This window comes from Neoarius graeffei, chromosome 14, assembly GCF_027579695.1.
Source record: "Neoarius graeffei isolate fNeoGra1 chromosome 14, fNeoGra1.pri, whole genome shotgun sequence".
Taxonomy (NCBI): Eukaryota; Metazoa; Chordata; class Actinopteri; order Siluriformes; family Ariidae; genus Neoarius; species Neoarius graeffei.
In genome coordinates, this window is record NC_083582.1 from 2,799,683 (window position 1) to 2,811,100 (window position 11,418).

The following is an 11,418-nucleotide window of genomic DNA, read 5'->3' on the forward strand; positions in this document are numbered from 1 at the left end:
ATCTGTGGGTCTCCAGGGAAGAGCTTCAGAAATCCAGCACATATCTGACCGTGACAGTGGCCTGGTTTGCTTTATGATAAGTTCTGTAACCGGAGGATCATGAATCAGAGCTCATGATAAGAGCTGAAGTGGACAAGGTGTTTAGTTTTGTTTGAGTTGAAAATGCCTTCATGGGAGTTCAGTGGAACTCAGAAACACAACACCGAGCAACGCAAGATCACCTGAAAGCTTCAGGGATGGTCTTCTTGATGCCCCTGTGAACTGGCAGCTTAAATATTTATTATAAATTCTAAAACATCATTTACACTCAAGTTGTGAAATGAAAAATATTTCTGTTGTACTTGTTGTTCCGTGTAGTGATGTAGTGATGACATCACAGCAGGATAATTAGTGCTGATCAGTGCTCCTGGAAAAGTCTGGAATTTAAAGGCACTGGTTTCCAGAAATGGAAATGTATGAACATGTCGATGAGTTTTGGAAAAATTATAGACGTCCTGTTGCCAAAATGATATTGAGTCAAGACAATAAGGCTCCTACAAGAGTGCATTAGATCCACTGTAGGTTTTTAAAATGGAGCTGAGTTTGGGGATAACGCTCTGAGAAAAACTCAGATATTCCTGAGTGTCATCTACAAGATTCTTGGGAATTATTGTTGATGAAATTTTGAGTTGGAACTGGTGACTCTAAATTGAGCGTAGGTGTGAATGTGAGTGTGAATGGTTGTCTGTGTCTATGTGTCAGCCCTGTGATGACCTGGCGACTTGTCCAGGGTGAACCCCGCCTTTCGCCCGTAGTCAGCTGGGATAGGATCCAGCTCGCCTGCGACCCTGTAGAAGGATAAAGCGGCTACAGATAATGAGATAATAATGAGATGAGAGAACAGACAGACTGGGTTGGTAAAAAAGTGAATAAACTGACTGGTATAATAAGGAGGGTCAGTCGTCCTGTTTCTTTAAAGCATCTCCTGAATCTTTACTACAGTTTAATTTATCCTTATCTTTATTATCGTAATATAGTTTGGGTAAGTACTTTTCCGACTCCCCTTCACAAAATTCTGGTTCTCTAGAATAATGTTTTGTTAGAATCGTAACCCGATCAGAATCATATGTTGCATCTAATTCCTTATTTAAAAAAAATGCAGGTTCTTACAATTTATGATATTAATATTTTCCAAATATGTGTTTTTATTTATGAGATGCATTCGAGCACAGGGAATGCTCCTGAGCAGTTTAAGAGCTATTTTGAAGTTAATTTACAGGTTCATTCTTATTGAACTTGGCAGTCTGCAGATCTTCATCCTCTTAAATTTCGAACCAGCAGAGGACAATTTTCGATAAAATTTAGGGGTGTCAAGTTACGGAATAGCAAAAACTTCCTCTATAAAAAGCTTCAAGAGACGTTTAAAAGATTATTTAACTGCTGTTTTATAATTGATTTTCTGATATATTATTTGTGTGTATACTGTATACACACACGTTCTTTTCTGTGATTGTTATTTTTTGTGACTAATGGTTTGCCGTCACTGTTATGAAGTTCATCTTTACTATTTTCTCATCTCATTATCTGTAGCCGCTTTATCCTGTTCTACAGGGTCGCAGGCGAGCTGGATCCTATCCCAGCTGACTACGGGCGAAAGGCGGGGTTCACCCTGGACAAGTCGCCAGGTCATCACAGGGCTGACACATAGACACAGACAACCATTCACACTCACATTCACACCTACGCTCAATTTAGAGTCACCAGTTAACCTAACCTGCATGTCTTTGGACTGTGGGGGAAACCGGAGCACCCGGAGGAAACCCACGCGGACACGGGGAGAACATGCAAACTCCACACAGAAAGGCCCTCGCCGGCCACGGGGCTCGAACCCTGAACCTTCTTGCTGTGAGGCGACAGCGCTAACCGTGCCGCCCTCTCCCTGCACTATAGTGCTTAATTTTATCTTTTATGTCTGTGTTTTTAAAATTGTGCTAAAAAAATTATAAAGTCATAAATTGGCAAGAAAAAGTTCAAATTCTAAGGAAAAAAAAAACCCCTCAAACATTCTAAGATTAAGAAGTCACAAATTTATGAGGAAGAAAAAACCTCACACGCTTCCTGGTTGAAGATTTCTGAGTGCTTTATTCTTTATATCGCGTGATTGAGGAGGAAAGCCTGTGCTTCCTAAAACTCTCGGTTCAGTCGTGGCGTCTGTGGTGTGATGATGTTGATCCGACCTGCAAAGTGAAGTGATGTGTTTCCTTTACAAAAAAATATATATATTTTCCAAGTTTTTCACCCTGTAAATTTGTGATTTTTTTTTTTTAAATCTTGTAAATTCTGAGGGATTTTTTTGTTCTCGGAACATTACCCTCTCCCTCAGCTCCATATTTATTTTTTTGTTTACCTCCCTATCTACAACGACCCTAATACTCTGTTGTACTTTAGCTGAATGAACACAGCATCATCATATTTCACGTTGTACTTCGTGATCATGCTGTTAACGACCTTAAAATCAGCAAGAAATCTGAGCGTAAATTCTAGAAACTTCAACAATCAATCCGGAAAATGTGGAATGCTCTGGATTTTTTTTAATTATTCCTGGGAGCAGGGGGCACATACTTACTGCTGTGTTTTTCAGAGTCAGACCAGATGTGAGTTCTGTGTGCACTCTATCCTGATCTCAAAGAGTGTTTGGGTTTTGGATTTTTTGGGGAAAAAAAGGATAAGAGTGTGTGTGTGTGTGTGTGTGTGTGTGTGTGTGTGTGTGTAGATGAAGAGCTGTAAGAATGAGCAGGAGCGTGGCTCTCTCCTGTTGAAGAGTGTACAGTATCTGGAGCGCTACATTTACCTGATCCTCTTCAACACCTACCTGCACCTGGAGAAGAAGAGCTCCCTCCAGCGCTCCTTCTGCACCTGGATGCACCAGGTAACACACACACACACACACACACACCTCGTCAGTCTTTGTTTGCAGCATGACAGGGACTGAAAGCCCGTTGGTGTTGATCGCTACACAATCCCAGCTGAGATGTAGCGTTTGGATAAAGATTTCTCAGGTGTCCTTCTAGTGATCTTTATTGTTTCTTCAGGAAATTAGACTGAGTTGGAGAGATGATAAAACACTACACACATTTAAAGACTTCAGCTCGCTGAATAAAGGACCCACACATGGTTTTGTTCCCCATCTTCACCACCGCATTCACATTAATTCACATCAAAACTGACATACATCATACCCAAAGTACAGGAGCCTTGCTCAAGGGCACTTCAGCCATTCCTGCAGGTCCAGGGAATTGAACAGGCAACCTTTTAGTCCCAAAGCTGCTTCTCTAAACATTAGGCCATGCCTTCGCCATGTAAATATGTACAGTTAGGTCCATATATATTTCGGCACTGACACAAATTGTTTTTTTACCTGTTTACTGAAACATATTCAAGTTCTATAATGGACATGGACATAAAGTCCAGACTTCCAGCTTTCATTTGAGGGAATCCACATTAAAACTGGATGAAGGGTTTAGGAGTTTCAGCTCCTTAACATGTGCCACCCTGTTTTTAAAGGGACCAAAAGTAATTGGACAGTTGACTCAAAGGCTATTTCATGGGCAGGTGTGGGCAATTCCTTCATTATGTCATTCTCAATTAAGCAGATAAAAGGCCTGGAGTTGATTTGAGGTGTGGTGCTTGCATTTGGAAGATTTTGCTGTGAAGAAAACATGCGGTCAAAGGAGCTCTCCATGCAGGTGAAACAAGCCATCCTTAAGCTGCGAAAACAGAAAAAACCCATCCAAGAAATTGCTACAATATTAGGAGTGGCAAAATCTACAGTTTGGTACATCCTGAGAAAGAAAGAAAGCACTGGTGAACTCATCAATGCAAAAAGACCTGGACGCCCACAGAAGACAACAGTAGTGGATGATCGCAGAATAATTTCCATGGTGAAGAGAAACCCCTTCACAACAGCCAACCAAGTGAACAACACTCTCCAGGAGGTAGGCGTATCAATATCCAAATCTACCATAAAGAGAAGACTGCATGAAAGTAAATACAGAGGGTTCACTGCACGGTGCAAGCCACTCATAAGCCTCAAGAATAAAAAGGCTAGATTGGACTTTGCTAAAAAACATCTAAAAAAGCCAGCACAGTTCTGGAAGAACATTCTTTGGACAGATGAAACCAAGATCAACCTCTACCAGAATGATGGAAAGAAAAAAAGTATGGCGAAGGCGTGGTACAGCTCATGATCCAAAGCATACCACATCATCTGTAAAACACGGCGGAGGCAGTGTGATGGCTTGGGCATGCATGGCTGCCAGTGGCACTGGGTCACTAGTGTTTATTGATGATGTGACACAGGACAGAAGCAGCCGGATGAATTCTGAGGTATTCAGAGACATACTGTGTGCTCAAATCCAGCCAAACTGATTGGTCGGCGTTTCATAATACAGATGGACAATGACCCAAAACATAAAGCCAAAGCAACCCAGGAGTTTATTAAAGCAAAGAAGTGGAATATTCTTGAATGGCCAAGTCAGTCACCTGATCTCAACCCAATTGAGCAGCATTTCACTTGTTAAAGACTAAACTTCAGACAGAAAGGCCCACAAACAAACAGCAACTGAAAACCGCTGCAGTAAAGGCCTGGCAGAGCATTAAAAAGGAGGAAACGCAGCGTCTGGTGATGTCCATGAGTTCAAGACTTCAGGCAGTCATTGCCAACAAAGGGTTTTCAACCTAGTATTAGAAATGAACATTTCATTTACAATTATTTAATTTGTCCAGTTACTTTTGAGCCCCTGAAATGAAGGGATTGTGTTAAAAAATGCTTTAGTTCCTCACATTTTTATGCAATCATTTTGTTCAACCCACTGAATTAAAGCTGAAAGTCTGAACTTCAACTGCATCTGAATTGTTTTGTTCACAATTCATTGTGGTAATGTACAGAACCAAAATTAGAAAAATGTTGCCTCTGTCCAAATATTTATGAACTTAACTGTACATTCCCCAAATGTAGATACCAAGTAATAAAGGACCATATTGCCAGCACAGGAGCTTCGAACATTACTTTTGAAGAAGCGTTTTTGTCCTTAACACAGTACATTAATCCAAGATCAGGATCTCACAATAAACAGGAAGTGACAGAGAGGGGGTCTCGTCCCAATCCATACTGCAGCCGTGATTTTAGCTCATTATTCTGCTAATTAAAAACATCATCATCATCTACTTAACCCCTCATGACTGAAGGCACCTTCTCAGCACATTCTGTGGTCTAAGGTGATGTTTTAAAGAATCTCCTAATCCCAGAGAGTTTCCTGAAAAACTTGACAGAATTGTCAACATGAGAGCGTAAACCTTAGGCTTTAATTGGAAATTAAAGGGTTTAATCAGGGATAAAATGAGCTCATATGTTTAAAATCTTTATTTTTCTGTGAAGCTGTAAAGAGTGGATGGAGAGGCTCGTGCAAACAGCATGTTTGTGGATCAGAAACGTGTTGGAGGAGAAAGTGAAGAGAAACAGGAAGTGATGTGAGACAGAAAGACTCGTTGACTTTAGACGCTGCAGACGGAGGCGTCTGAATTGGTGCTGCTCTCAGAAAGAAGACTGTCAGTGTTAAAGTGTCACACCCCCGTCCCGCCTGTCCCTTTTACACACACACACACACACACACACACACACACACACTGTTCCATATTCAGATGCTTCATACTGAACATGAGTAAAGGAGTCGGAGTCCCGCCTTTAACAGGCTGCAGGAAAGGAGCTACTGAGGCGCAGTTAGCTTTTAATCTTTGGCAGTTTTATAATGAGACCCGAACCCATGTGACTCGATGGTGAACGATCTGCAGTTCACTGACAGCATCATGTAGCTCGTTGTTGACATAAAGCCCGTTCCACAGGGAATCAACCCGCCGCCCCGCTGAGCCCACTGTATCTTGGTTAGTTGTGTCCTTCAGTCAGACGGCTGCTGCACGTTATTCAGTGAACAGTAACTGAGTTGTCGAGCAGGAGGAAAATAACTAACAGTATCACGGGATCCATCATCAGATAAACTGCAGCAAGTGATAAGCCTCGGTCACAACCGGACGTACGATTTTTTGGCAGTGCGATTTTTGCCGTTTCCCAAATCGCTGCGTTTTTTTTTTTTGTTCGTGGAGAACGTAATTGTGGTGACTATGAAGGAGTAAGATCACCGCGCACCCAACGTACAATCCGGAAGTCGAACGTGCGTACCACGCACGAAATCTGAGGCTGCTCTGATGTACGGCTGTCGCTTCATTCGTACAGCCAACGCACCTTCAAACGTGCACTAATCGTACTGACCGTGCGTTCCATGCAGGCTTCGTATGAAGGTTGCAAGAACTGCGCACGATCTGTACGTTGTGCGTACCAACGGCGTTCGTTTGTCGCACTGCGGCGATTGGAGAGGGGTATATATATTTCGGCATACTTTGGTTTCTCACTGTGAAAATGGCAATCCGTCCGCAAAGACTTCGGCTCAAACTCCTGGCCTGCTGGCCACTGTCGTGGTCTTCATCCTCCTCCTCACTGTCCTCTCTCTCTCCTCCCTCTCTGCCGCCGTCTCTCTCTCCTCCGCCTCCGACACCTTTTCTATCCTCCTCTTCCCTTTTGCCTTCGGCATATTGAATTGAAGCGATGCAATGAAATGAAATTAAATGAAATTGGGTTTTCTCTCAATCAAAGCCTATGTGTACAAATGGCCGTAGGCACCCCTGCAGCTTTATATCCGAGTTTTCGTCTGATTGACACCTTCTCGCCGTACGGCCAATGCACGGCCGACTTACTTCACATGCATGGATGACGTACGAAATATCTGAACGTGCGTTGGCCGCACTAATCACGTATGTGGGGCGCACGACACACATACGGAGTCCGCAAGTGCGATGTATGAAAAAAATTGACATTTTGCCCAAACCTGACACCAGCAAATCGTACGAAAGACGCACGTCAGCCGTACGGAAGACACACGAGGCCGTAAGTTTGTCTTGCAACCTGAAAAAAACGTAAGCGCCCGTAGAGTTTGTTTGACATGACAAAGAACCTCTGCGGCCAGTCTACGGCTTGAAAATCAGCACGTCACACGCGCGCCCTCCGTGCGTTTCTTTGCGTTTTTTGCACGTAGACTGGCCGCAGGAGCACGTACGGCCGGTTGTGACCGAGGCAATAATGAATAAACACGTCATCAGGATGAGGTTTGATGAGACTGAGGGACTTGAACAGAGCGTCTCCTGGGGCTGGATATAAAGAGACAGGAAGCTCTGAAGGACAAACACATCAGCATCACCTTAAAGTTTGAATGGTATTTAACTTCTGCTCGTATTTTGTGTGTGTGTGTGTGTGTGTGTGTGTGTGTGTAGGTGGCAGCCCGAGCAGGAGTGTACGACCTCCTGAACCAGCTGACATTCTCAGAGTTTGAGAACGTAAAAGACTCGGTTGTCTCCCGTCTCCGGTTCCGCTGGAGAGAGCGGACCAACCGGAACCTTCCATCCAGGGGGGCGGTCATCTGAAAGAGGGGGTGGGGAAAGTGATGCAATAGGAGGGGCTACAACTGATGGAAAGGAAGTGAAAAAGACAAAGAGAAAATAGAAATCTGAAGATGCTGATTTTTTATGATCACTGTGCTTTGGGAAATTATTTTGATGATAATATTCGTTATATTTTTAATTTAGTGCACGATTAGACTTCGTCATGTAATGCATTCGATTCAAATCAAGTTCCTTTAACACGCAGCACCATTGTTTAATCCATTTTTTAATTAATTTCAATTTCATTTTTTATCTACTCTTTCTCTCTTTTTTTTGTTTTTACTGAAGCCCCGTTCTGGATGAGTTGTGAAACGCGGTGCACCGTGCAGCAGCTTCACCTCATCCTCGTTTCAGTAAACCATCTGCTGCTCTGTCTGTCAGGCGGCGATGTTGTTTAAATCCGCTAAAGGTTTAATTCACTTCGAAACGCGAGAACACAGAGGAGCAGGCATCCCGATACACCTGAGTGACAGGTATCCCTGGGTCAAAAGGGGTGGAGCTTCAGTTCAACTTGATCAGCCAATCATTAACCTAACTTTAGTGAGCAAATTAAATTCCCTCTTGGGTTGGCTCGCATGTTTGTTGTATCAGAGATGTCCACAAGCACCGGTGACCAGTGGTTTTCTCCGCCTACACAGACGGTCTGCGCCAACTACTCGATCCCCGAAAAACAGCAACTTGCCTTTCAATGTTCAAGCGATTAATATTGTCTCTGCTGCCCAGAATTTGCTGCAAATCCAATTATTCCACCACCAAACTGTCTTCGATTCGGGTCATGACCAGAAGCAGCACCATATTTGTTGATCGATTCTCGTGACCACACCGTAGCGTGTGTAGTTATGTTACAGAGCCAGGCAGCGTACTACAGAGGGGAAGTCAGAAAGCCAAGCACACACACACACACACACACATCTGGAGGGAAATTTCATACATATTTTGCGAGTATTTTACAGGGAAATATTTAGTATTTTTTAGCTGAGAATGCACCAGAAGGCATGTCAATTTCAAAATTTAATCGCCACAAATTCCAGAATTGCCTACTACTTTTTTTTTTAGCCAGCTGCTTCAGATTTTCTGGAGAACCCTGTTGCATTATGTAAAATAATAATTCAGGCGAGTTACAGTCTGTCCATCGCAGGATGCTCGTCACTATGTTCACACTAACACATGAGGCTCTTGAAGGTGTTACTGCGTACGCGTTTGACTTGCCTAGCATTTCTGTTCCAATGAAAAACAGTAAACCTGTGACTTCTGAAGCGCTGATGAGACGCTGAATACGACAGAATGAGATAAAACCACGCAGAAGTTTGTCTTCCATTGTTGAGCATCAAATAGTGAATTAATTCCACTAACTGTAGGGAAGAAGTGAAGTTGTGAACAGAGAACTGGAAAGAAAAGACCACCTCAGACCATGTGATCGATTCGGCTTTGTTACTTTACTGAGTCACGATTCATTTGTATAGAATTGAGAAAATTTCACTTCCGATGTCATTGATTACAGTGTCACTTTCTGATGAACTCACGGCTCCATGTTGCGTAAGTACGCTGCAACCGTGCTCTAACAAACTCCTTTACTACAGACTTTTGTGTCTAATGAACTAACTTTATGTCCCTCGCCTTTAATGACGGTAAGTTTGAGCCTTCACTGAAACATCACTGAGCCGTGCACTCCTCTTCCCCCCAGAGACAAACAATGATCAATCAAGTCCACAGTCGAGTTAACAATACGTCTTAACGCCATAAAACAAAGGATTAATGAGTCTCGCTTAAGTGTCGATCACTAAAAATGATTGAGAACGGTGATCATGGACTTCAAAAAATCCCTTAAAAGGACTTTATTTTATGAGCTAAAGGAAGTTCTAGTCGAGTTTTTTACTCCATAAGCATTGTTGTCATGGTTACTCATTGTCCCATCCACGCACTCTGAGCACACGCACAGCACCATTAGGACTAATTACAGTACCATGCACCTGTTCCAGATTTGAGCACAATCACAGCATGTGCTTATAAGGACTCTGTAAACACACAGACTGGGTGAAGTATACATGCTGTACCAAGTGTCTAACGTTACCAAGCCTTAGTATCTGTGTGCCTGTGTGATTCACTCTGGTATTCTGTTTGTGTCTCGCTCCATCGTTGCCCGTTCCACGACCCTGCCTCTGTCTTCCATTTTTGAATTGTTTGCCTGCTGGTTTTTAAATAAACACTCTTCCTGTAATTACATCCATCCATTACCTCCATTACATCTCATCTCATCTCATCTCATCTCATCTCATTATCTCTAGCCGCTTTATCCTTCTACAGGGTCGCAGGCAAGCTGGAGCCTATCCCAGCTGACTACGGGCGAAAGGCGGGGTTCACCCTGGACAAGTCGCCAGGTCATCACAGGGCTGACACCCTCCATTACATGACACTCGTAAATGTAAGACCCTCTCCATCGAAGACAAAATTCATATCCTGGACCGTTTAAAGCACGGTGAGAAAGCAATGAATTTGTCTAAACAATACAGCATCCCCCAAAATTCAGTTTCAACTTTTAAAGAAAAAAGCACTCCGAGACTTAGTCCATGACTGCAGTCAACATGACAGGCGGAAACGAAAGAAGACATGGCAAGCAAACGACAGCGAGACTGACTTATTTCCTTTACTTCATAATTATGTCAGTGAATTCAGCATAAATATAAATTAAACACAGCTGGTTTTATTTAACGTAAGAGTGAGTGCTTGGTGTGATAAGTGGCTCTTTCAGTATTACAAACGTTTCAGTATAACGAACTATTTGGACGTCCCTCAAAGAGAAGGAGTTCGTTATAACGCAGTTGCAGTGTTTGTAGAAAATGAGTGGTTGCTTGCTACTGTGAACATATGGCTAGGCTACATGCTAACCCACTGGACTCTGAGGCAAGTCATCATGTTTCATTTGAATTTAACTAAAGCCTAGGTCACAACCGGACGTACGATTTTTTGGCCGTGCGATTTTTGGCGTTTCCCAAATCGCTGCGTTTTTTTTTTTGTTCGTGGAGAAAGACGCACGTTGGCCGTAAGTTTGTCTTGCAACCTGAAAAAAACGTAAGCGCCCGTAGAGTTTGTCTGACATGACAAAGAACCTCTGCGGCCGGTCTACGGCTCGAAAATCAGCACGTCACATGCGCGCCCTCCATGCGTTTCTTGCGTTTTTTGCACGTAGACCGGCCGTAGGAGCACGTACGGCCGGTTGTGACCGAGGCATAAAAATGAAATAGCAAACAGAGCATCAGATTGTTTATTTCCCCCAAAGAGATGCTCAGTGCAGCTCCATATTGTTTACTTCATTGCTTCCTACAATGTGCTGCAGATAACCACAAGTGTCCAGCGCTCTCCAGTCAACCAGCCGTTTCATCGTTTTAACGTACACTCCTCGCTCACGGTCTCGCCAGCTGGTCCGTGCCCCTTTGATTGGATCTCTTTGGCGATTTGAAGGGCTGCTTTATGATTTTATCAGCCTGAGTAAAGTGTGTAAGACCTGGACATGACTGTGCGTTTGGACTCGCACCCATGACCGCTCATCCTGCATGGCTCATTAGAACCGATACAGTAACAGAACGGCCTGAGGAGACGCGACCAAAGTTGACGAAGGTGTCAAGAACAAGAACAGAACAAGACTTGATATAAAGCTAAAGACGGCTCCAACCAATAAAATACCAGCATTGTTTCTTTTTAAAAGTTTTTGTTTTTGCATTGTTTCCTTATAAAACCGTCTGTTAATCCAATCTTTAATCCACCCAGTGTTTACTCCGTTACGTTTTAAATAATTTTCACAATTAGCTGTAATTAATGTTATTAACGTTGGATTTTTAATGATGCAACTTTTACATATTTTTTGTAAAGGATGTTTTTGCACTCAGCATTAAA

General features: G+C 43.0%; 1 protein-coding gene across 2 annotated transcripts in view; it reads left to right on the forward strand.

Annotated features, from left to right (window-relative positions):
- Positions 1-9,745, forward strand: part of pald1a (phosphatase domain containing paladin 1a) — a 67,262-nt gene extending 57,517 nt beyond the window's left edge. For both annotated transcript variants that reach the window (XM_060939125.1, XM_060939126.1), the window contains 2 exons: positions 2,753-2,908; positions 7,360-9,745. In XM_060939125.1, coding sequence (XP_060795108.1) covers positions 2,753-2,908; positions 7,360-7,509 — 306 coding nt within the window. In that variant the 3' untranslated portion in view covers positions 7,510-9,745. The remainder of the gene's footprint in view (positions 1-2,752; positions 2,909-7,359) is intronic.
- Positions 9,746-11,418: the final 1,673 nt, after the last annotated feature.